Here is a 27,439-nt window from a genome sequence, read left to right on the forward strand (position 1 = left end):
AACTGTATGAATGCCTCTTTTCTGCAAAACTATTTCCACAACAAGATTCTTGATTTTTCCATTTTATTTTTTCATCTTGGCAGAAAGCTAATAATATGGTAAACTCTAGCTTCTTGGATCAAAAGTTCATCTCTCGAGTCAGTGCAGTCAAAGCTCATCTTGTCTTTACAGGGAAGGTGGGATGACTGTGAGTCACTTAACCATGTTAAGACAAGAGATAATACAATGGGAATAATTTCTGAAGACGAGTAGCTGGTGGATTTCAAGGGGAAATGGGAACACAGTTTCATAAAACTTTAATGATTGAGAACCCAGTGCGTGCCCACACTTCCATTTGCCCCATGTCTCGAAAGCACGGGTCCAAGCAGCTCTTCGTTTGTTCCACCCCTTTTCCCCAGGAAAACCTGTTGTTTACTGCCGAATCAGAAGAAACATCAAGCCACAGAAAAACCAATTGACATTTGTTCTGAGTCAGTGCTAAGCAGCAGGTTTTCTCATGGAAAAGTAGTGGGGCAAGCAGAAGCGTGGGCGAGTTTCTCAGTCAACAACACACTTCCCCAACCTCATGCCCTCCAGTTGTGCATCCAGTTGTGCATCAGGGCTGGGGAAGGCTCATTTCCAAGAAAGGAAGGGGAGGAAACAAGGGCGGTTTGACTATTAGAGATCTTCTCAATATTGTGGCATGCCTGTAACCCAGAGTCTGATCCCTACTTACAATTATGTATTACAGGGTCCTGAGGCAATGGTAAACTATGGTTTGTTGCAGCCCTTGGTATGTTATTATATGGTGGTACAGAAATGCTGTAAATATATATAAACAAAAATAAATAAATAAACCCAGCAACTAACTAAAAAATTGGATTGTATGAGTAGAAAGCAGGGGAACAGGAACAGCAGGCATAGGACTTACTCCCATATCTCCAAACCATGGTTTGGTATTGCGTGTGAGCCAACCCATAGAGCAGAGGAAGCCAACATTGTGTCCTCCAACTTTTGTTGAACTGCAGTGCCCATTATCCTTAAACATAAGTCATGCTGGCGGGGGCTAATGGGAGCTGGAAGGCACCACACTGGCTCCCTGCCATAGTGTCCAGGTTGCTTGCAAATTAACGATACAGGTTACAGACATTTGGTGCTAACTTACCAGGCCGTAGATTTAGTGAGATCTTTTGTGGCATTATCTGGATAACATCCGAACTGGCCACACTAGAGCCCTTGCTGCTCAAAGGAAGGTTCTTCACTATTTTAATGCTGCTTTTTGTACTCTCAAAGTGCCCCGCACAACCATTGGCTATTAGATTTTCGGTGAAGTCACACCTCGAAGTGATGGATTTTTTGCTGCCAAATTCCTGCGAGGAAACAAAATTGAAGTATGCAGCGTGAGAAAATCAGTTTGCCCAAAGGATTGTAATGATTCAACAGAGAGCTACCTGGGAAGACATTTTTTATTATTGGAATTTTCATCCTGTAAATCCCACAGAAAGCTCATAAAAACAACCTTTGGGGTTATTCCATTTTAACTTACAATCAACCCATGAGTTAGGTTGGGCTGAGAGAATTTGACTGGTTCAAGGTCAGCCAGTAACATTCATCAGCCACCAGGAATCTGATTCCAGTTTGCCATGGTTCAAGTTTAATGAAGACCTACAAGTCCAAAATCCATAACAGGGAAATATTCTTATTTGGCCAGACCAATTGTTATGAATAGTGAGCAAACATCTAAGTTTCCCAGAACTCATCAAGGTAAATGTTAAACAAAACTGGGGGGGAGGGGGGTGTTCTTACAGGCAAACCCTTTTTAAATGCTTACAGTATCACCTAAATACCATAGCCTCAGGGAAAGGCAGGATTTCTTCAGATTTGAACATACACATGTGTGTTTCTACAGACATGTCAGGATAATGGAAACTAAAGCATTAGAAACAATGCAAGCCGAGGTAGGCAGGAAAATCAGTGAGTCATTTTTTAATCTACAAACCACCACTATTTAGATTTCTGCAATTATGGAAAGAGATCAGAGCAGTTGAATGACAAACCAATGGTTACTCTCTTGCTTCAGACCCAAACCTTTCACCACTATGGACGATTCAAACTTGTTGTTCCCAAAGGAATGTTGGTGTTGGCGGAGGAATATCCATTGGACTAAGGAACACTAATCATTTAAAGGGATCTCAGGAATCAGGGCTGGAGAAAGCCCTTGGAGAACCTTTGTCAAGTAGATAATACCAGGATAGATGGACCAGTAGTCTGGCTCACTTGTAAGATATCTTCCTGTATTGACTCCAATTGCAGGCAAGTGCATTAACAACTTGGCTACTACTTGTCAAATTTCTACCGGTTTCTTTGCCTTTGCATGTTTAATAGCAGTCATAATAGTAGTTATACAGTGCTTTCTTTAGGTACTCAAAGTTTTTCACAGCCAGTATCTTTGTAATCCGGCAAAGCAGACCATCATTATCTCGTATTACAAACAAGGAGCTGATGATATTAAGGCTTAGTACCCAAGGCCATAGAATGTGCTGAGATTCTGGCTCACAAAGGTTCCCCCCTCCCCAATGGGCTTTAACCCCAGAAGTGCTGCTCTTTTAACATTTTTTGAAACATTTAAAAATATTAGAGTTTATTTAAACAGTCCATGTTGCTATTCAGGAGCTTTCATAGGAATCCAAGTTCTTGTCAAAATGAAATAAGAGATCTTTGGCCAGAAGTTATATTTGGTATGTGAAATGTAAATCTTGCCTCATTCCAAACAGTGATATTCTAGTCTTATAATAAAAACCCTCAAAAATAAAAAACAAAAGCACGTAAACCATTTTTGTGGGCACACACATGCATATTTGATGTTGAAAACTCTTCACCAATTTGAGGAGAGAGAGAAAAATCCCTCCAAATTATCAAGTTACAAATGCAAGGAGTTTTTGATTGAAACTGCAAAATCGGCAAAGTATATATTGACCTAGTTGTGGCTTTCTTATTGCTACACATACCCATTATCTACTTCGCAACGATTTTTTTAAAAAAGTTTCCTCATTTGAACTTTCTATGCACAAATCACTAGCTAAGCCTGTGTCATAAAAAACAGAATAAGTAAATTTGCAAGCAAGCACAATCACAAGTATGCAATTGCACAATTCTTGGCAGAGATTTTTTAAAGGACTAGTTAGAAGAAAGGTCAAGCCGGAAATCAGGTCATGCTCAGCAAAGACCAGAGGCCCAGTTCTTACCAGGCAATAAACCTGCATCTGGGTTGAACCACTCTATTGTTGCTCGTTTATTTTGTCCAACATCTCTAGGTAAAGGGTAAAGGGGCCCCTGACCATTAGGTCCAGTCATGGCCGACTCTGGGGTTGCGGCGCTCATCTCGCTTTATTGGCCGAGGGAGCCGGCATACAGCTTCCGGGTCATGTGGCCAGCATGACTAAGCAGCTTCTGGCGAACCAGAGCAGCACAAGAAAACACCATTTACCTTCCCACTGAAGTGGTACCTATTTCTCTACTTGCACTTTGACATGCTTTCGAACTGCTAGGTTGGCAGGAGCAGGGACCGAACAACAGGAGCTCACCCCGTCGCGGGGATTCAAACCGCCAACCTTCTGATCGGCAAGTCCTAGGCTCTGTGGTTTAACCCACAGCGCCACCAACATCTCTAGCTATACACAAAACAACCTTAAGAGTACATTTGACCAGATAACATGATGGGATACACCTAGGGGGCAATATACTTTGCCCATTCTACCTTAAATTCAGAGTGGGGTGGGGTAGAGTAGGACCCTTATGGCTGAAGAGTAATCCAGTACAAATTTATACAGGAAGACTAACTTCTGAGGCTTCTAAAGAAACAAGTATAGAGGCATTGCCCATCAAGCACATTCCAGATGTTTTTGGACTACAACTCCCATCGTTCCCAGTCAGCACAGCCATAGTGGTTGTGACTGGTACAAAACCTCTGCAGGGTACCAGGTAGGGGAAGGCTAATATAGTGGACTGCACTGCCAATAATCTCTTAGTTGCTTCCGACACGTGGAAATGTTCTTCGTCAACACAGGATGAGCTGCATGCAGGGCTTCTGGCCAAAGCATACAAATCCATTAAAAGCAATATAAATTAAACAAAATTTGTAAGGAATGCATGCCTATATCTCAGGCATCTATGGGATGGCAGGAAAGCATTTTTGTGTGCTTCCCCAGTCAGATATCAATAGTCAGGAGTTTGTTTTACCAGTTTTGGCTGGTACACCCTATATGAAGAGATCTGGCCTACCCACAGTAATCTGTGTCCTGGTCATGTACTGGCTTGACTACTGTAACGCGCTTTACATGGGGCTGCCTTTAAAGACTGCTTGGAAGCCTCAGCTGGTATAAAATCCAAAACACTAGAGTACAGTGGTACCTCAGGTTACATACGCTTCAGGTTACAGACTCCGCTAACCCAGAAATATTACCTCGGGTTAAGAACTTTGCTTCAGGATGAGAACAGAAATTGTGCTCCGGTGGTGTGGCAGCAACGGGAGGCCCCATTAGCTAAAGTAGTGCTTCAGGTTAAGAACAGTTTCAGGTTAAGTACAGACCTCCGGAACGAATTAAGTACTTAACCCAAGGTACTACTGTACTGGACAGGTGGGTACGTGGCTGCATTTCTGGACCTAATTTAAGGTGCTAGCTTTAAGCTTTAAAGCCTGAAAGAAATAGGTCCAAGATATCTGAAGGACTGTCTACACCCATGTTGTCTTGCATGCCCTCCAAGATCTGCATCACAGGTCCTCTTTGTTTGCCCGCCAACTAACCAATGAGATTGGCAGGCACAAGAGGGCTTGTTCTATGGTGGCCCCATGCCTTTGGAACACCTTACTCCAGGGGTGCAGGGCCGTTTTACCTCAGCTGCCCAGATTGCTATCTTCCACCACCCCTTTGCCAATGATACTTCAACAGGTGGGCATGTACTCTTTTATTTAATATGTAAGCCTCCATGGTGGACTTTTCATTTGGATAGGCAGCATATAAACGTTTTGAACTAAATAAAGGTGGGATGAGCCCTATTTCTCTACAAGCAAATGCAAAAAAAGAAACAGAGGAGCTTGCAGAGGCACTAGAATAAAATTCACCTCTGTACAATACATTTCAGTTCTCTCATGTATCTACTCTTTTGTTTTTCTAAAAAAAAAACCAACCTCCTGCATGCTACCAGCCTGGTACACTCTGAAAGATTATTCTGCACGAACTATTTCAGTGATCTGTGCTTTGTTCTTCTGTATTTTTCCTCTGCACTAAGAGCTACCCAGGCATCCTTGGGGTTTATTTTTTAAACAAATGTGTTTTTTCTTCCATCTCGTTTTGAGGCTCAAAGTGAGTGTGGATATCATGTAAATGCTGTATAAAATTGTTAATAACAGCTAAAGATAGAGGAGAAATTCGATTTTTGATTCAGTTTGTGTTTTGTGCCAAAAATATATATAAATGTACTGATGAAAATAACTTAAAAACGCATCACACAAGGCAGGTTTGATTTGCAAAAATATGTATGAATACAATTTTGTACTGAAGAGCCAATGAATTTTTACAAGGAGTCTTCTTAAAAAAAAGCAAACTAACGAGGAAATGTGGAGAAGTGAACTTAAGAGTTGTTTTCTTTAATGAGAAACTGAAATTGACAGATTTGCCCACCTTGTCCAACAGTACAGTAAAGGGTTTTTGTAAAACAAAAACAAAACAGACATCCCCAGTCAGTTATCTCTCTCCTGCATCTGTAATACTCCCCCAGCTGTAAAACTCCACATGTTTTTGGCACCAATTACAGAATACACATTATCTGATAAATCTTTGAGTACAGATTACATTCTACAGACCACAATAAAGTACAAGCATTTTTTAAAAATTGCAGAACCAGAAATATAGACAAACCACACCCTCCTTTTTTCTTTTCAAAGAGGAAGACATTAGAGGCTTCGAAAATTTTGGCTAAAGCACACTGAAGCTAACCCATAATGAGAGCTAGAAGTTCATTACCTTATGCAAACCAGGTTATAAGAAAATACTGCCAATTTTTTTCCTTATTCCTTTACATCTTATCTATCTAGAAAAAAATAACTCGTTCTCTGATATTTTCTGCTTAGCATGCCAATAACTCCCTCTCTTTTTGCTCACTACTCTGCAACACCTATAATAATAAAAATAAACACTCAGTGATCCTCTTTTAATTTTTGCCATTTCTCCTGCAATATCTTGCCTCTTTCACGCCTCAGCCTCAAGGCAAATACATACCAGGAGCACGTTATTTCCACATACAGTACTACAACTACTTTTTCTTCTTCTGAAAATAGAAGTTTAATGGAAGCTTTCAACTCAGAAACAAAATGCCTCCAGAAATATTCTGTCCAAGGATTTCAGGTGAAACATGCTTCTATTATGCTTCCATCTAGCTCTCTGACTTTATGAAAAAAAGATCATGCCAGTATAATCTATTGCAGGCTTCATAAGACCATGGTCCACCATTTTTAAGAATTTAAGGAAGTCCGTCTTTTGTTATTCATTTACATGTTGCTTAAACCTGCGGTGTTTGTTTAGAACAAAACTAATACCGAAGTCTCAATTGAAACTACTGCGGCTGGTAAGTAAAAAGGTCCAGGGGTTTAGTAATTCAGCAAGGTCCAGGCCAGGTGTACCCAACTTGGTACCTCCAGAAAGTGTTGGACTCCAATCGGTTATGCTGTTGGGGCGAATGGCAGTTGTCACCCAAAACATATGGACAACACTAGGTTGGGGAAGCCTGATCTAAGATATATTGCACCAAACTCAGGGCTAATAATTGTTCTTTTCTCCTGCAAAATCAAAATGTCATTATTCCTGAAAAACAGATTAAAGGGCACAGTGATCTGTGGAGAACCGCAAGTCTTAAAAACCTAGCTTTGGAAATTCCTCAGAAAAGAGAGGCCCTGTTAGACTTGCCACTGGAATTTGGGGGGGGGGGGTCAGGGTGAATTTGAATATCTTGCTGAGGTTCTGCCACTTCCAAACATGCAATTTAGGATACTCAAAGAACAGCAGCACAAAACTGAATTTATTAACATTCAATTAGGCAGACAGATTTTCCACACTTCTCAGGACAGGGAAAGTAAATATGAAAATAGAATTCTGCCTGCGGACTACAATGTAATATTTGCACTCATGGTGCAATCCTATATTCAGAAATGTGCGCATTATTAAAAATTGGATTTATACCACACCATTCCTCCAAGGAGCTCAGAGTGGGGCACATGCTTTCCCCCCTTCTCCATTTTGTCCTCACTGCAAACCTGTAAGGCTGAGAGACAGTGACTGACCCAAGGTCACCCAGTGAGCTTAATGACTGAGTGGGGACTAGAACCATCGTCTCCCAGGTCTTAAGGCTTACCCAGACTTGCCCCACCACTTTCCCCCAGGGAAAACCCAAACTCTACCTCTGAATCAGAGAGAACGTCTTCGGGTTTTCTCTGGATTGACGTCTGCTCCAATTTATCACTAAAGTGTGGGATTTTTGGTGGAAATCAGTGGAACAAGGGCAAAACAGTACAGATCTGTTCCTAGAAAGCATAGGACATGCAGAAAACCACTCAAATCCATGCTTTCCAGGCACAGGATAAGTCTGGGTGAGCCCTTAGTATTATACTCTAACCGACACACCACACTGGTTCCATTGTTTTCATTGAGGTTCCTCCCAGAATAAGTGTCTGCAAGGCTGATGCTTAATGGTTGCATTCAATGAAGTTAAAGAGTTGGAACTCAAATTTGCTCTGCTAGCGGGCTGCCTTTCTCAAACAGATCCTCTTGCCCGAGAGGTTCCACAAGCAGACAAATGTGTATGCACTAGTGAGTTCTTGTGAAATGGTTCCGCCAGTGGGGCTGTTGCACTGGATCCTTCTCTTGCGCAACTTTCAGAAATTGATCTCCATTACTGCAAAGGCCCTTCTGATAACAGGACTGGCAGCTTTGGTTGTAACCCTTAGTAATCCCGGAGCCCCATAAACTTGGAACCAAGGTCTGGAATTCAATACAGTCATACCTTGGGATAAATGTGCTTCAAGTTAAGTATTTTTGGGTTGCGCTCCACAGCAACCCGGAAGTAACGGAGTGCGTTACTTCCGGGTTTCACCGCACGCGCATGCGCAGACGGTCAAAATGACGTCGCACGCATGCATAGAAGCAGCGAAATGCGACCCGCGCACGCGGGTTGCGTTCACTTCAGGATGCGAACGGGGCTCCAGAACAGATCCCGTTCGCATCCCGAGGTACCACTGTACTATCATTCAGTAAGTGCAAGCATTTTAGCTTGCCCCGTGGAACTATCTCCCCTCTTCCCCCCTCCCCAAAAAGCATGCTGCTCTGGGGTTCTCTGGGAGGGGTTTTCTGGAGATGTATGGGGAGGATTTGGCCGGGGGGGGGAGTTCAACTGCACTAACAGGAGCCCTTGTGCTGTCTTCCACTAGCACACCAAATTAGTTTAATCCGACCCAATAAACCCTAAACTTTTTCCTTGGCTAACAAGGTTTTCGTAACTCTAAATAAAAATTTTCCTGGCTAGGGTCCCCCCCCCCCACTTAAAGTGGGAACTTTTATACAAAGTAGGGAAGAAACAAAGACACTTAAAAGGTCTGCTACAACTCTGTACTGTTAGAATATCAATGTCAACTTTTTTCACTAAACATTGAAAACCTTTTCCTTAAGGGCAGTGGCACAATTAAAGGCAGATAATTTAAACTAAGAGCTATTGTGGCCTTCAGGAATTATTGTCTGCAAACAGCCCCTTTTCACCTCTTTGCTCTCCAGTCAAATTTGGGGGGGGGGCGGGAATCTAAACCAAATAATTGATTTGATAATGCAGCATCAGCAGCTACTGGTGAAGGATGACCTATAACTAGCGGTCACAACAACTCCCGGATAAACATTTCTGTTGGCAGAGCCACTCAAAAAACAGCCCTTTTGTGCCAAGAAAATAAAACAATTCTAGCCCAACACCACAGCTTCCCAAGCAATATTTTTTCTTTCTGATGTCACCACCACTTATACACTTGGCAGAAACACACTTCTTACAGATGCATACAAGATGTCTCTGAGGCATTGAGGGGGGGGGGTGGAGAGTAACCCTTCCCCTATGCATATGCACTCTTTGTACAAGAGGCTGAGCATATGAAGAACTAAACACCATTATCCTCCTGGCTGGATGTATAAATGTAACAAGAGTGATTTTTTCCCATCCCTACAGGCAACAGTACTCTGGCACTTCTGACCTCAGATGACCAACTTAAGTGTTATCCTATTACTGTGCTTAAATTGAAACTCGCTTCTTACAGGTTGCATCCTCTAAAGTATTTCTACTGGTGCAACAGGACTGATGTTTCCTCTCTTCTCCCCATGCCCCCCAAAATCTCCTCCAGAGAGTCCCACAACATTAGCCTTGGCAGGTCTCCAAGGAAGTGAGCCTAAGTATATACAAGAGCCAATTCCCCCATTCTGGCATGCCCCAGTATTTCCATTTCTATTGCCCTGAAGCATGATTTTTTTTTTTAAAGAATAATTTTTTATTAACCGACCAATCACATCACATCAAACCAAATTACACAGCCGAATTTTAAATTTTTGTTGGGGGTACCCATATTTCAAGTTTCAAAGGGGATCCAATCAACCTCTTGCTTCTTACTGCTGTTTTAATGTCCACAAATCTAATCTTATGATGTTCACAGTACTATCCAGTCCTTTCTTACTGTTTTTCCACATCTCTTGTTGTTATTTTCATATATTTTTCCTTTCTCTTTGTGACCTCTGATAATCTCCGCAAGCTGGTTAGAACAGTTTGTAATCCTGCATGGATATTATTATTTTTTATCCAGTAGCCATATCCAGACGTTTTCCATTCTGTCTAGGGCCCTCACCCCCTTCTATCAAATTAGGGGGTGATATATGGGCACAGCAGGCAAGGGCAGTGTTCCCCATTTCCTTGGGGCAACCAGGGAGGCTGCCTACTCCCATAACAGCCTCTTAATTACCCTGTGTGGGTCGGAGAGATGGTATTGTCGGCCATCTTCCAATGTGCCCCCTAGTGGCCCCCCGCCCTGAAGCACGATTATCACTGTAGTGCAGGGGGCGGCAAGGTTTACCTCACCTGGGCTGGTTCACTCCCGCCGAAATTGCTCTGTGGGTCGGATCGCGTCTGCGCAGACGCAATTTCTGACGCTGCAGAAGCGAGTCCCCACTCCACGCTGTGCTGGTTTAGCGCAGCACGCAGGGGCTCCCCGAGCAGATGGCTTAGTTTGGGGACGGCTTGTGGGCCGTTTAAACAACCCCCATGGGCCGCTTGTGGCCCATGGGCCACAGGCTGCCAACCCCTGCTGTAGTGGAACTTCTGTAGGGAGAACAGAATAAGAAGAGGCCCCCCTACAGGTGGAAATAGGATGGAGAAACTGCAGTTGCTGGTCTCCCTGAAGCACCAAAACCCCACTAGGAGAATGCAGATGGACCCAAACAGTGGAAACAGCAGTGGCCCTGACTGAATGCACATTGTCCAAATGTGGCAACAGAAGTAACTTTTGAGGGACAGTGTTAGGTTGGCGTGGTTGCTCGAGAGCAAACAGGCAAGACCCCCACTGGTCTTTTCAAGGCCTTATTATCGGTGCAAAACATTCACAGTGCAGAACGTCTCAATTCCATGTCTTGCTCAGTCACTAGCAGAATCTGGGAGTGGGTGGTCCTTAAACTTTCCCCAGCAGAGTAGTCTTTTGACCGCCATCCTACGCCTCCCCTCTCTGCACGTAAACCGACTGCACAGAGAAGGCGTGGGCAAAGGGGGACCCGCCTCCCCCCCCCCGCTTGGCTCAGGCCAGGTGCTGTGCCTCTCCCTTGCATCCTCCGAGCCCTGCTTCCCTTCCCCACTGGAGGCGGGGCTTCCCTCCTCCACGGAGGAAGTGCTGCTCCTCAAGATCTTTGAAGGCTCCCTGTAACCCAACTGCCCTTCCACCTCTTGCCTCTGAGCTGATGGCAGTTACCTGACAGACAGCATATAAGACATTGCAATGAAAACATCAGGCCATTTTCCAAATGTATAAAGTCAGGTTGCATATACAGCATGATACCCACAATCCAAGGCACATTTTAAGTGGGCAGGGAAGTCCGTTACACCAAAGTGACTTCAACAGCTACCAGGGTTCCACTTCAGATCACAGCGACTGCAAGCCTAGGCCCACATTAATCATGTGCATTTAAGTCACATCAGGTTCAGCAGCCCCAGTATTACAGAAGAGTTGCCACAAAAGGAGGATGTTTATGCCATAATTATGCAAAAGCTCTATTCTTTAGAAATTTTCTTTTTTATATAAAGGATAAAAAATGATAAACATGATCATTCTAACTTATGATAATTCATGAGAGGATATTATAAAGAAAACCACTGCACTTAAGCATGTATACTTAAGTTAATATTAATTGAAATATTAATATTAACTAATCTTAAAAGAGTTGGCCCATTAAAATCAATAGACTTAAGCCCATTGATTTCAGTGGGTCTACTATGACTAATGTTGGTTATCAACCATTTTTTTTTTCTTGGACTACATATTACTGATGCATTTTTATTTTTATTTTGCAAATGGGTGGGAAAGAAAAAATGCAACTTCCTGATACCATTGCCTCAAATAGTCAATTAAGTGTTATTATATAGGTAATTACAAACTTATTTAACAGCAAGGTTCACAATAAAACATGTGAACATTTGAGTTACACAGAACTCCTCTTCAGGCTAGAATTAAAACGGAGGAGTAGAGATTTTGGGCAGAGGCTTGGCATCGCACCCTTGGTGTTGTTTATGATTTAATACAGGGACTAAGGAAGTAATCTGTTGACCAGTCTGCCTTGTACAAAAAAACACCTGAGGTAGAGGATTCTAGACTGCAAATATACAAAGCTATTTTTAAAGTAAGAAGGACCAAAGAAAAGTGACAACTCACCTCTTTATAGCACCAAGCACACTCGGGATGAACAAGCAAACATTCTTCACAGGAGGTAGCACTGCCACTTGTGCAAATATTGAGACCTTTAAGAGAGCAACCAGAGAAATTGACCAAAAAAATACCCCATGAGAAATAACAGGGTGCTTGTTACTATTCACACCAGAATAAATATGGCAGATCAGAAACAAAACTAAGGCTGCACTCCTAACCCCACTGGGGGACTAAGCCCCATTGAATTCAACAGAACTCACGTCTTGAGTAGACCCGGACAGGATTGCAGTCAGCAGACGCACTGAAATCAATGGCCATGACTAATTTAACTACCAAGATTTCAGTGAGTGTACTCTAAGTATGACTTTATTAGAGACAACCCTTTAGGAATATCTTTCTCTTGATGTGTGATGACTTTACTCCCCCCAAAAAGCCTGCATTTGTTGCTTTATAAAAATGAGGTAATTGCTTGTTTTCTACTTAGAAAAGTTTAAATAAACAGCCCTTGTCTAGCAAGTTATCAAAAACTCCCATATTTAGCTAAAAACATGCTATGTTAGTGCTAGGAATTAATGTTTCTATAGGCAGTCAGTCAGCATTTGAATGACTTAACATTTTCAATGCTTGGAGCTAAGACTTGCCACTCTGGGCGCCTTTGGGAAAAAGGATGGGATATAAACTTAATAAATAAAATAAGGGTTGTTTTAAAATGAGGGTTATTTTAAAAGCCACACCGTGCACTTTGAGATAGTCTCACCAAAGTATTCCACTGTACTGAAGCCTCAAAGTTTAGGGGTGTGTCTTTTTCAGCCCAACCATACAGTGGTACCTCGGGTTAAGTACTTAATTCGTTCCGGAGGTCCGTTCTTAACCTGAAACTGTTCTTAACCTGAAGCACCACTTTAGCTAATGGGACCTCCTGCTGCTGCCACGCCCCTGGAGCACAATTTCTGTTCTCATCCTGAAGCAAAGTTCTTAACTCGAGGTACTATTTCTGGGTTAGCGGAGTCTGTAACCTAAAGTGTATGTAACCTGAAGCATATGTAACCCGAGGTACCACTGTATTACCTTCCTATGTGTTTGGACAAGAATCCTCTGACAAAGTGATATTCCTATCTACTACCAGTACCCAGAATTTTTATAGCAGGGCTCATTTAAACAGCAACATGAGAGACGAAAAGTCAACAGCTATAACTTTCCCATTCATGGCATGGAGATGGGATGATAAGGGAAAGTGTTTATTTCTGCTAGTTGCACAGATGTTAAGAGACAGGTACAGGAGGCGTGACAGAGTAAAAAGATGCATCTTACACTGTAAGCAACAGGCCAGTATTTGAGAGAAGAAAAATCCTAGGCACCTTTCTAGCAAATATTTCAAATTCCTAAGCACCAGCACAAACTTTCTAGGCACATGGCAACCAGATGCTTTGAATTTTCCCCACCATGCTTGCAATGTGGTAAAAACATTGGTGAGTTAGCACGCTGAAAGTGCTGTGTAAATTACAGTATTTTTCTGTGGCTGTGCATACTCAATGGAATTTTAGAAATCTAACTGTGGGCAAAAGTTTGTCTGGAAAAATTATGGAACTCTATTTAAATAAAATATGTCTAGGTTATTCTCTGGAATACGAGAACTTGTGGCAGTCAATTGACTTGCTTTTAAAAAGGGGAAATCACAGGCATCCCTCATTTTAAGACTATTTAAGATCCGAATGGATTCTGGTTGAACTGAGTAAACTGCACTGATCTGAACTTGACCTTTTAATAACATGGCATTTAATTATGTGTCTGAACACACATGCAGGTTACATAACTATCTCATTTCATCGCTGTGACCTATTTATTCTTTTAAAGTATAATATAATAATTTCCACCGGATATCCATGTTATGCAGGGCAGTTTGTTTATCCTGGACAATAGCCAATAAAACACAAAAGTCAGTGTGTATATGCGCAGAAATAATACACACCCCCATAATCAGACAAGCCACATACATACATCTTCATCTACCAGGCTTGTAATTCTTTCAAAAAATGAGATCAGGTTAGTCTGACATGACTTATTTTTCAGAAATCCATGCTGATCACCAATAGTCAGCATGGATTTCTGAAAAATAAGTCATGTCAGACTAACCTGATCTCGTTTTTTGACAGAATTACAACCCTGGTAGATGAAGGGAATGCAGTGGATGTAGCCTACCTTGATTTCAGCAAGGCATTTGACAAGGTGCCCCATGATATTCTTGTAAAGAAGCTGGTAAAATGCGGACTTGACTATGCTACCACTCAGTGGATTTGTAACTGGCTGACTGACCGAACCCAAAGGGTGCTCATCAATGGTTCCTCTTCATCCTGGAGAAGAGTGACTAGTGGGGTGCCACAGGGTTCTGTCTTGGGCCCGGTCTTATTCAACATCTTTATCAACGACTTGGATGATGGACTCAAGGGCATCCTGATCAAATTTGCAGATGACACCAAACTGGGAGGGGTGGCTAACACCCCAGAGGACAGGATCACACTTCAAAACGACCTTGACAGATTAGAGAACTGGGCCAAAACAAACAAGATGAATTTTAACAGGGAGAAATGTAAAGTATTGCACTTGGGCAAAAAAAATGAGAGGCACAAATACAAGATGGGTGACACCTGGCTTGAGAGCAGTACATGTGAAAAGGATCTAGGAGTCTTGGTTGACCACAAACTTGACATGAGCCAACAGTGTGACGCGGCAGCTAAAAAAGCCAATGCAATTCTGGGCTGCATCAATAGGAGTATAGCATCTAGATCAAGGGAAGTAATAGTGCCACTGTATTCTGCTCTGGTCAGACCTCACCTGGAGTACTGTGTCCAGTTCTGGGCATCACAGTTCAAGAAGGACACTGACAAACTGGAACGTGTCCAGAGGAGGGCAACCAAAATGGTCAAAGGCCTGGAAATGATGCCTTATGAGGAACGGCTAAGGGAGCTGGGCATGTTTAGCCTGGAGAAGAGGAGGTTAAGGGGTGATATGATAGCCATGTTCAAATATATAGAAGGATGTCACATAGAGGAGGGAGAAAGGTTGTTTTCTGCTGCTCCAGAGAAGCGGACACGGAGCAATGGTTCCAAACTACAAGAAAGAAGATTCCACCTAAACATTAGGAAGAACTTCCTGACAGTAAGAGCTGTTCGACAGTGGAATTTGATGCCAAGGAGTGTGGTGGAGTCTCCTTCTTTGGAGGTCTTTAAGCAGAGGCTTGACAACCATATGTCAGGAGTGCTCTGATGGTGTTTCCTGCTTGGCAGGGGGTTGGACTCGATGGCCCTTGTGGTCTCTTCCAACTCTATGATTCTATGATTCTATGATACACACAGAGAGAAAAAGAGAATAATAGAATTGTAGCATTGGCAGGGACCATGAGGATCATCTAGTCCAACTCTCTGCAACGTAGGGATCTTTTTGCCCAATTCGAGTCTCAAACCCACGACCCTGAGATTAAGGGTCTCATAACGTACCGACTGAGGGGGTGGAGCATTATTTAATATCTCAGTCTATCAGTCTCACAAGGAGCATTGCTTTTACAGAAACCAAGACAACAGCTGATAGCAGAGACTTCCCTCCATGAATTTGGAGCACTTTCTGAATTACTGGCCAAGGGTATAAAAACCTCCTTTCTGCATTTGTGGCTCCTCATAAGGCAAAAGCACAACTTCCTCCACCAATGTCTACCTACATCTAAGCTGGGTATGTATGCCAATTCTATGATGATCTCATCATGGATGTGTTTCAACACACTTGGCAGAACTGCGCTCCCAGCACAGATGTGCCATGGCAGGGAAGGAAAGGATCTTGCTGATATCACCTCTGTTCCCTGCGCTCCAGAACACATAGGGAGCAGGACTGCATCCCATGACAGGGAGGTTTTTAATGTTTGGTGCTTTATTATGCTTTTAATTCTATTGGGAGCCGCCCAGAGTGGCTGAGGAAACCCAGCCAGATGGGCAGGGTATCCATAATAAATTATTATAATATTATCATGTCTCATTTCAAAAATGCTGCCATTTACTCTATTGATAATTACACTAGGTTTTAGACTGCTGGTCTATTAAAGTTATCATGTGGTGTTCACTGTTTTATACATATCTTTCTTGATGAATCTCATTTCTAAACTGCAGAGTCCTGACATGCAGCCAATTAAACAACAAATTCAGGGTGATTTATAGCCAGCAATTAAACTGAAGTGGCTGAAAACTCAGTACTTCCATTCTGGTTAAGGGCCACATTGCTATGGTAGTTCTTTGGTAATTAATTGGCTACTAGATTGAGCTGCAAGGTTTCATCTCTACAATAATCTCCAGGCTATGTTCAACATCAAGGCAAAGTACAAAGCAAAACAAATCAAGCAGATATTGCCTGCAGGTTACACTCTTATAAGAAGATCCTGCTGGATCAGGCCAATGGCTCATCTAGTTCAGAATCTTGTTCTCAGAGGGGCCAACCAGATGCCCCTAGGAACCAGCAAGCAAAACAGGAGCACAAGAGCACTCTCCTGTTTCCAACCACTGGTATTCAGAAGCATGAATTGCTGCCTCCAACTGTTGACGCAGAGCATAGTAGCCACTGATAGCCCTCTCCTCCTTGAATTTGCCTTAAAAATTGCACATGTGAAAGCGAAGGGAAGAGAACTATTTTGTTATGATGTGATAGTATTTATAGACAAGGCAAAACTATCAATAATACTGATGTGTCAATTTTTCTGTGCCCAGATATTAACAGGGTCAATATCTAATTAAATGAACACAGCTGATGACATTGAATTGACACTGAAATCTGAAAAGAGCCTGACCCAAGGCTAGATTCTAAAACGATTGTGATTTCTTTTTTCAACACTGAGGGATCAATTCAATGACAATATGCACACAGTCCTACCGAGTCAACAAAAGCACCGGTCAGTTCCCCCCACGACTTCTCGTTGCAAGCAATTGTAGCTTCAAAAGAGAAAGAACTGAACTACATTGCAAACACAGAATGAACATATTCCAATTCTGTAGTGGAAGATTTCAAGCTTCCCTTCATAACAGCTTCCTTGGTAGATTTCTTGCAATGTGTGCTGATATGTGAAAATTTAAAAACTTGGGCTGTGGCTGCATACATCATTCCAACTCAAGAACTGAGAATTCCCCAAACAAAGTCCAGAAGTGACACCCTATTCTTTTCACTATATGAAACTTAATGCTTCAGAAGGAGGCAGGTGCCCCAGATTCAGTTTTCCAAAGATCTGAATTTAATCAGACACAGAGCTCAATTCAGGCTTTGGGGCCTAGCAAAAAAAAAACCTGTGGCACTTTCAGTCAGGGGATAAAGAGAAGCACTAGTGTTCTGGTGCTCCCCAAATAAGGCATCCATCCCTTGTCAAAACACTGGGCTGGGTTTCCCTATGTTGTCCAGTTGACTTGAAGAGGGGTGGTTCTGTCACAGAAACCCTATACAGTGGTACCTCAGGTTAAGAACTTAATTCATTCTGGAGTTCTTAACCTGAAACCTGAAACTGTTTTTAACCTGAAGCGCTTTAGCTAATGGGGCCTCCCGCTGCCATCACTGCGCAATTTCTGTTCTCATCCTGAAGTAAAGTTCTTAACCCGAGGTACTATTTCTGGGTTAGCGGAGTCTGTAACCTGAAGCATATGTAACCCGAAGTACCACGGTACACAACACTTCCAAGGCTCTTCAAACACCACATTCATGGAACAAACATGAAAATGATGTTCTTAAGAACACAACTGAAATGTCAGATTTGCAGCAGCATTCCAGTTTACGCTATGCCTTGAATAGACCACGCTGTAATAAGCAATATGAACTAGCATCTTCCTTGATTTATTACTGAACTAGTGGAAATTCTTGTCCTGGATTCACACGCTCTACTACAGCAATATCTAGAAGGTTCTTGACCGGCATTTTTAATGAATACAAACATTGAGAAGCCCTATATTGTTTTATAGTCATTTGCCACAGGCGGCTTGGCAGTACATAAAATAATCTTGTTAATGTGGCTTGTTAAACTGTAAACAACACAGAAGGAAATAAATGAATAAAGAACTAAAAGCCACTCCGTTGCACTCCTCCTTTTAAAAAGCCCAGAATAATATTAGGGGGAGGGGAACTATGAAGAGAACATGGTGTGCTATGCGATACATTTTCTAAAGTGGTGCTATTTTAAAGTGCATTTCAGAAACAGCATAAGAGCGTCCCTACTGTTTAAATGGCAGTTCCCTGGAATTAGTGAATTCTTTTACACAGAGCTGATAACTCAACATCAGCAGCAGAGGGAAGGGCTGCTGCCAGACCCACAACCCCACACATACATTAAGTAAAATAGAAACATCGCCTCCCTCCTGACCCCACCCACCATGACCCCCTCCACCTCTTCCCCCCCTTTTCTTCCTAATGTAACCCTAATGACTCAACAAATGAAACTGACCTGTAGAAAATGTAACTTGAAAAAAGAGACATTGCGCATACCTTTGTAAATAATAATTATAATAATAATAATAAACCTTATGCTACATTCTCTCCCTAGAATATGGCTGTTTGTTATCTGGCTTGAGGGCATAAACCACCATGTGAGGTTAAAATACTCAGAAAGATGGGATAAAAATCTATGTCCTAATCTAAATCTAGTCCAGGCTCTTCATCTGATCATTGTGCAGTTATCGACAACAGAAACAGGCAGTGAAAACATATTCCAGGACCAGGGCTACCATCCTACAAATATTTACTTGGGAGTAAGTCTCACTGAACTTAAAAGGAGCTTATATCTGAGTAAACACAAACATTATCAAGCTATAAGCCTTTACTCAAATTAACATGTCCACACACATGTTCAAATATTTAACCACAATCTTTAGCTTGTTCCATTGCAAACAAGAGCTGGAACTAGTAAGATCCAGTATATGGATTGCATCTAGCTAAGTCAAACTAAAGAGTAGAACAAATGGAATCAGTGGACTTCAAATATTTCAGTGGGTCCACACAGAGAATGACTTACTTGAATTTAGCCCTAGGCCTCCAGGTAGACAAGTGATGTATTATTCAATATCTGCCAAATCAGCTTCCATGCACAAGCAAAGCAGTTTACAGTAGTCAATGGCTCCATATATACACAAAGTTTAGCCAATTTATAACTGTATTTGGTTTGGGAGGGAAAGCACTCTCTAAAACCTGACAGTACAGAAATCAATGGACTATAGCATCAGTGACCATCAGGCATATTTGCAGGCCAAGAACTGAGGAGGAGGAGTTTGGATTTGATATCCCGCTTTGTCACTACCCTAAGGAATCTCAAAGCGGCTAATAGTCTCCTTTCCCTTCCTCCCCCACAACAAACACTCTGTGAGGTGAGTGGGGCTGAGAGACTTCAAAGGTGTGACTAGCCCAAGGTCACCCAGCAGCTGCATGTGGAGGAGCAGAGACGCGAACCCGGTTCACCAGATTACGAGTCCACCGCTCTTAACCACTACACCACACTGGCTTTCACACCACACTGGCTTCTGAGGAGTGTATCCTACAGGATTCCCTCCTTAACAGAAAAAAAATGCTAGATTTTTTATTTTTTTGAGGCATTGTGTTTCTGAATACCAGCTGCTGAGAACCATAAGTGGGCAGAGTGCTGTTTCACAAGCAGAACCTGAATTTGTTCCCCGTGGGTATTGGGCTGGGTACTGTGAGAGATAAATTCTGGACTAGATGGATCTCTGCCCTGACTCAACAGGCTCTTTTTCACATATACACCTTTCCATATATAAGCCACCCTTTCCATAATCTACTGAGGGGGGAAACATTGAATGACTATCTCAGAACAACACCATCACCACCTATATTGATTGCAGAGGGAAAGTGCAATAAAAGCAAGCCTTGACACTGCTCTACTATTGTTGTCCTGCATGCCAGTCACAGAGTTCTTTTCATGTGGCAAATATACCGTAAATAATCATTGTTTTTCCAGCCTTTGGCTACATATGCTTTGTGAGCCACAAAATTGCTACTATGAAATGTAGGCCAGCCTAAGCTCAACAGAGCGAATATAAGAATGAGAAAGAGAGAGGGGAGGGGAATTTCATTGAAAGACTTATGAAATTCGTCCAATCCATAGGTCTGGGTCATTGAGACTGAGTCCTCCAACAGTCCAACAAATGGGATCCTCTCGTAACAAAGGAGACCCCACCTGGCTGAGAGAATAGTTAAAAGGCACTGGTACTGAATGGCTGCAATCTACCTTGCCCTCCTCTAATCAAAGTACTTTATTTTTCACCCCAGGTGTTGAAGTCTAAACCACCATTTTGGGGAATCATCCAGGAATATAACTGCAGGAATAAATCAAAAGAGCAACCAGAGAATACACTGTAAATATGCATGTTGGTAGCCGAAGAATTGATGCTTTTGAATTATGGTGCTGGAGGAGACTCTTGAGAGTCCCATGGACTGCAAGAAGATCAAACCTATCCATTCTAAAGGAAATCAGCCCTGAGTGCTCACTGGAAGGACAGATCCTGAAGCTGAGGCTCCAATACTTTGGCCACCTCATGAGAAGAGAAGACTCCCTGGAAAAGACCCTGATGTTGGGAAAGATGGAGGGCACAAGGAGAAGGGGACGACAGAGGACGAGATGGTTGGACAGTGTTCTTGAAGCTACCAGCATGAGTTTGACCAAACTGCGGGAGGCAGTGGAAGACAGAAGTGCCTGGTGTGCTCTGGTCCATGGGGTCACGAAGAGTAGGACACGACTAAACGACTAAACAACAACAGCAGCAGCAGCAGCAGCTTTGTAAACATGGGTTGTTGGAACAATTGCAATACGACTGGCAAGACATTTGATGGCAGAGCCACAGCCGGCCTTGTATGATCTACAGAGAGCACTGTGTCAATGCAGGTCTTATCCAAGCACCTCTCCACTGGCATTTCTAAGGCTTGGAAATGGGGGTTAGATGACCCTCGATCTAAATTGACTGCATGCTATTCTCAACTGCCCCAAGATAAAAGTAAATGGTTCCAAGAGGATATTATTTCCTTGACCGCCTAATATATACAGGCAAAGTTCCAATTCCTTTAAAAAGGATGATAAAAATGTGATGATATTTAAAGATTTCCTGTACACAGACATCCCAAGGATAAACTTGAGGTGTAGGGGGGAGGAAACCACAGTTTGTTTATTTTCAGTCAAAGTTATTTTGAGAAGGGCAAGATTTATTTCATTGCTGTTAAGGTCACAACAACAGACTCTGTGAACACAAGGTATCTGTATTACCCACAATTAAACCTCAGGTACACGGGTACCACGGGTTCCACCACGGGTGGAAGCTATAACGAAATATAGTAAAGGTCCAGCATTTGTTAGACAAAGGACAAAGGAATGACAGTAACTGACCAACTTGCCTGGTGGAAACTCATTCAGCTCTTAAAACACAAGCTTGTTTTACACACAGTTATCAAGGATATTCTGATCCCATCTACCTCAACATCTGTCTATAAGACTAGCATAAGACCACACCCAATACTTGGTCATGCTGATTTGGGCTGATGGCAGGCTGGTGAGCCAGAAATTTGCCATCAGTACTACAAACTGTAGCCAACCAAATTATTCAGAGAGGTACACAAGATAAGTTTTATGGCCCGTCCCCTGTTGTGAGTCCCCAGTATCTGGTAGTCAAGAGATTTACTGTCTTTCAGAATGAGAAAGAAGCCTCAGACTTTGCCCTCCCCACACCTAATATATTATCCATATATCTATTTTTAAATAAATAAAAAGATACTGAAAAATCCTAAGCTGATGGTTTGCTTACTCTATAAACACAGAAAACAAAGCAAGCCAGCAAAAAACAGCAATGCTCACAAACATGTGGAAAGTCGATTTCAAATTCTATTGGTATCTTACAAAAGAAGACCAATTGATTGGGCAGCACTAGGAGCCACCCGTCTGGAAGTAAAGGTAAAGGTAAAGGGTTCCCTGACCATTAGGTCCAGTCGTAGCCGACTCTGGGGTTGCGGCACTTATCTCGCTTTACTGGCCGAGGGAGCCGGCATACAGCTTCCAGGTCATGTGGCCAGCATGACTAAGCTGCTTCTGGCGAACCAGAGCAGCGCACGGAAACGCCATTTACTTTCCCGCTGGAGCAGTACCTATTTATCTACTTGCACTCTGACATGCTTTCGAACTGCTAGGTTGGCAGGAGTAGGGACCGAGCAACGGGAGCTCACCCCGCAAGTCCTAGGCTCTGTGGTTTAACCCACAGCGCCACCCGCGTCTGGAAGTAGCCACTGACAAATACACTGTTAGGTGGAAAAGCACAGAAACATTATCTAGGATTTTAGGGAGCTTCCTAAAATGTTATTATAGAATAAAATACACTAGATATCAACAAGCTGATTTAACAAAGAACGATGGTGCAGAGACTTGACAACTGGAGCCAACAGTAAGGTGTGCAATGCTTTGACTCAAACAACTTGAATTCCCCCCCTCCTCTGCCAAATGGCAAAGTAAAAACAGGAGTCTCAAACAACTCCAGCACCAGATTCTACATTTTTTTTAAGGGGAAGTTTGGCAAGGGATTTGCCTCTTCTCAATATTCTTAAACTTCATAACAAAAGCCAAATAGAGGTTTTACAAATATTGCAATTAGAGCAGTAAAGGAAGCAGGGGGAAGTACACACATTCCACAAGACATTTAGAAAGGCCCATAATTTATAGGTGCTTATTTGCTAACCCTAAAAACATCTGAGCCAAGAAAGAGGAGACATGCCAGTTTGTAAGCAGAAATAATATATATAGTGGGCAAAACTGAGACAGTCAATGGGAATAAATTATCCAAGAATACAGACTCTATGGAATAAACTTCCAATCATTTTGAAATTCTAAAAGATCAGAATGTTTCCCATTGGCCATTATCTGCATGGTCACTATGAGAGGCGAGTTTTTCTATGGACATCTTTCATATTCCCCCAGCTCTCTCTCTCTTCACAACTATCTCCTGGGGATGCCTGACAAAGAGGAAAGCATAAGGGAGAGTTGAAGATCCCTTATCTGAAGGAGCAGACCTCTATGAGGCCCTGATAAAGACTTGGTAATAACACTAGCATACAAGAGAATATGTTTTTAATCAACCAAAAAATAAATTTAAAATTCTGTCATATTTCAGTACAGTTCATTTACAAACCAGTTCAACAACAATAGTCCCAACACAGCTCTTTGACAGACATCTGCCAAGAGAACAGGCACTGACATATCTAAAGTTGTCCCGAAGTCATCCCTTATTCTGTTGGTCTGTGTGTGAGAAGGGGTGAGGGGAGAACATATGTATGTTTGATCTGAGAAAGGTTATGCATGAAAATATAGCCTATGTGTACAGTGGTACCTCGGGTTACAGATGCTTCAGGTTACGCGATTTCGGGTTATACACTGTGCTGAACCCGGAAGTACCAGAACAGGTTACTTCTGGGTTTCGGCGCTCGCGCATAAGCACTAAATCGTGCTTTGCGCATAAGCGCCGAATCGCAACCCGCGTATGTGCAGACGCTGCGCTGCAGGTTGTGAACGCTGCGGGCTGTGAACGTGCCTCCCGCATGGATCATGTTCGCAACACGAGGTTCCACTGTACGTGTAATCGCAAAGGAAGAGGGATATGCATTTGGGCTGAGAGAGTGGGGAGATGTATGTATGTTTGGGATGTGTGTGAAGGGAATAAATATGCCTGTGTGTGGTTTGTGAGAGGGACATATGTATGTTGAGGGTGTGAGAGGGAGGGATACAATTTTGACAGGGGTGCAAAGTAAGTATTAGAAACTCATGCATTATATCTACTTGTTTTTGAAGTGCTAAATGATGTACACCTATTTTTCAAGATGAGAGATAAAACATCAGATCTCAGCTTGCTCAGTAGCTGATCTGGGACAGCAGACCAGAGAGAGGGTGGCATCTTTGCAACTTCACTGGCCGTGCACTAGCACACATTCAGCCATTCAATACTCACAAGTCAGAGGCATGTGATACTGGGACAGCAGCAGCCTACAGGACCTTTTCTGCACAACATCTGGGCAAGAGCAGTCAATCTGAGCAGGAATAATCTGCTATTTATGCAGCAGTATTAAAGGCGTACAACCATTTCTAACTGAAGCATGCAGTGGGAGGTAGCATACAACAAGCATAATTCCAGGGCATAATTCCAACCCTGGCTTGCTTGAGAAACCAACATCCAAACACTGTTGATACACACATTTTGTGGGCCAGCTACAGAGAGCTGCCCAACTGCTGTCAAGCCACTGACATATTACTTCTCTGCTTCTCTGGTCATTCCGAAAACACTTCCCCCTATACATTTTTAAAAACACAATTTCAGTAAAGTAATATAGGAAGTGAACATGTTTATATAAATCCAGCTCCTTTTTTTATATATATATAAAAGACCTTATGTGACAGCCAGCTCTAGCATGATAAACACTTCTACAGCTTGGCTCCGATGGAAAAAGCCACCACAGAAGCCTCTCTTGTGCGGCAAGATAAACATGACCCATCTTTGGTGGCTGCTTTTCTCAAGTGGTCTTTCTTTGTAAAGGATGCATTATAGTGTGCCATGAAAACAAGATGTTTTATGTGAGGGAAGTCTTCATGCATAGCCTGTGATTATACACAGTATATATACTGTATATGTGAAGTTTTCCTTTTGCAAATTCACTCCAGGGGCCTACCCATGCCTCACTGTGAAAACTTGGCACCTGCATTCTTAATGCAGCACTACCAACCAGCTTTGGCTTCTGTTTCTCCTGCCTTTACTTTTGGCAAGTGGTTGCCCAAGATACTTGGCAAACCTGATGCTTAGTCACTCACTCGTTTCCACTCCCAAATGCCTCTCCAAAACAACAAACATCAGCTCTTCTAAACAAGCAAGCATAGGATAGGCTGTAATTAAGTCTGATTCAACTACATCATTGCACCTTTTACATTTTGTACTACAACCTTCAAGAGCTCAAGATGACTTATTGATAACTACTTTTCTCTATTGTATAGAAAAGGGGTCAGATGGAGAGCCTCTAGCCCACCAGAAATTGTCAAACTACAACTCCCATAATGCCAAACCATTGGCTAAGCAAGCTGGGCTAACGGGAGGAGGGCCACAGGATCCCCACCAATGGTCCAAAATGATTATCTACAACTTCCTTCCCCCCCCCATGCTTTCTGTTTTGTTTTAATATTTATGCAAAGTCTTTATATGTGCTGTTTTCACACCCTAGGAATCTTGTCCAGAAGGGCAGTGTGGGCAATTCAAATCATCAGCAATGTGGAATAAGTCAGGATTATTTCAAAAATATATCAAAAAGTGTAGCCCCACCGACTTAACTTTCTTCCTCAGACAATCACTTTTGGAGTTCGTGCACACCTCTCTTAAATATTCAACAACTAATTCCATTAGTTTGTCTCCCACTCGGTATGCCAAGCTTTAAAACCCTGTTGCTGGGGGATGGGGACTAAGACGCAGCTTCACATATTCCCTTATACCCAAACACCTTCCGAAGCAGTTTTATTTTCAAAATACCATTCCTCTCGATTATAATTCTGGTTTTGAAGCCATTCACTAACCTCTAACAGTGTTGAAGAGGGAGAAGATGCATACGCAGGCGGCGGCGGCGGCGGGGTAAGGCAGGAGCCCCCTCCGTCGGGACATGACGACCGCAGCTGGAGAAGGGGGAAAATAAAAAGGCTCCTCGAAAGTCTTTTGTGCAGCTGCGCCGGGAGAAGGGGAGAGAGCGGCGGCGGCGGCGGCGGCGCTGCTGCTCCTTCAGCAAAGGCCACCGCTGGAGCGGCTGCAGGCACCGGTCGGCTCGGCCAAGGGAAGAGGCGCGATCCTGGGCATTCCTGCCTCGTTCGGAGCACCCAAGGCAAAAGATAAAGGGGCGCGTGTGTGTGGAGAGAACGAGAGAAACGGGGGAGAGAAGACACTGCCTCCTTCCTTACACCTCCACAGCAGGCTCCATCTCGCGCAATGCTCGCCTTGTTGCGCCCGCGCCGCCGCCGCCGCCGCCGCCGCGCACTTCTCCCGGGACTCGACAAGTTGCGCGACTCCTCATCCGCCGAGTTCTCCCAGGCCCTGCCTTAGCAGCCTCCTCAACATCTCCGCCTGATTTTGCATCTGAATTTCTGACTAGTGGTTTGTGCGCCCCTCTCTCTCTCTCTCCGCGTCTCCTTTTCCCCCCTTCCTTTACTGGAACTCTCTCTTTTTACTCTCTTTCCAAGACTCAGCAACTTACTTCCTACAGGATCTGAATGGCAAATCTCCGCCCAGCCTGACCAATAGGCACCCGGGGATTTTTAACTCTCTGCAGCCCGATCAGGATGCACCTCCCCGCCTCCGATCACAGCATTAAGTTCCTAATCTAAACTAAAGGCTTTTTTTTTTTTAATAAGCTAAATGGATCTATGGATTCCAGGTCAAAAGTAAGCGAGTGCATAATAAACTTGTTCCAGATTCAGGTAGGTAGCGGTCTGAGGCAGTCGAAATACTGTATATTAATAAATTAAAAAATTGTCCAGTAGCACCTTAGAGACCAAGCAAGCTTATACCCAGAACAAACTTTGTTGGTCTCTAAGGTGCTACTGGACAATTTAATGTTTTTTTTTTATTTAAACTTGTTCTAGATTGCCGCAACCTTAAATGGCAATCCTATACGCATACTTATTACTTGAATAAAATTGCGACTCGGGCTGTATACACACCATACATGTAAAGCACGTGTCTCTCTCCCCGCCCCCCTCAAGAATCCTGGAAACTCAGCTACAATTCCCAGCACACTTAAACTACAGCTCCCAGGATTTGGTGCCTGCGTGTGCTTTAATTACATTTGGTCGGTACGCAGCTCCAGTACGGTGGTACCTCAGGTTACATACACTTCAGATTACATACGCTTCAGGTTACAGACTCCACTAACCCAGAAATAGTGCTTCAGGTTAAGAACTTTGCTTCAGGATGAGAACAGAAATCAGGCTCCGGTAGCACAGCAGCAGCAGGAGGTCCCATTTACTAAAGTGGTGCTTCAGGTTAAGAACAGTTTCAGGTTAAGAACGGACCTCCGGAACGAATTAAGTACTTAACCTGAGGTACCACCATACTGAACTTAATTGCCCTCCAGTTACATGGTAATCATGGATGTAGCCAAGGGGGAGGGGGAACAGGGAGGGGCAGCTGCCCCCCCCCCATCAATAAATACCAATAAAAAAAATACATAGCAAACAGATTCTGCCCCCCACCCCACTCAGCAAAAGGCCTGCCCACCCTAACAAAAATCCTGGCTATGCCCATGATGGAAATGTATGCTGCATTACTTTTCAGTTATCTCAAAATGTGGTAAGCCAGACTTGCTGCATTTGAAGGCACTCCTACCCATTTTGCTGAGTGAACCCTGGACTTCTACCCCAAAGTGCTGCCTTGACAGCACCATTAACAAGGCCCTGCCATG

General features: G+C 43.0%; 1 protein-coding gene across 1 annotated transcript in view; it reads right to left on the bottom strand.

Moving 5' to 3' along the window:
- Positions 1-26,231, bottom strand: part of ITGB5 (integrin subunit beta 5) — a 78,950-nt gene extending 52,719 nt beyond the window's left edge. Inside the window, exons 1-3 of the mRNA XM_081871487.1 lie at positions 25,566-26,231; positions 11,969-12,054; positions 1,145-1,349 (exon numbers count right to left, since the gene is read on the bottom strand). Coding sequence (XP_081727613.1) covers positions 1,145-1,349; positions 11,969-12,054; positions 25,566-25,650 — 376 coding nt within the window. The 5' untranslated portion in view covers positions 25,651-26,231. The remainder of the gene's footprint in view (positions 1-1,144; positions 1,350-11,968; positions 12,055-25,565) is intronic.
- Positions 26,232-27,439: the final 1,208 nt, after the last annotated feature.

The sequence above is a fragment of the Podarcis erhardii genome, assembly GCF_964252035.2.
Source record: "Podarcis erhardii genome assembly, chromosome: 1".
Classification (NCBI taxonomy): Eukaryota; Metazoa; Chordata; class Lepidosauria; order Squamata; family Lacertidae; genus Podarcis; species Podarcis erhardii.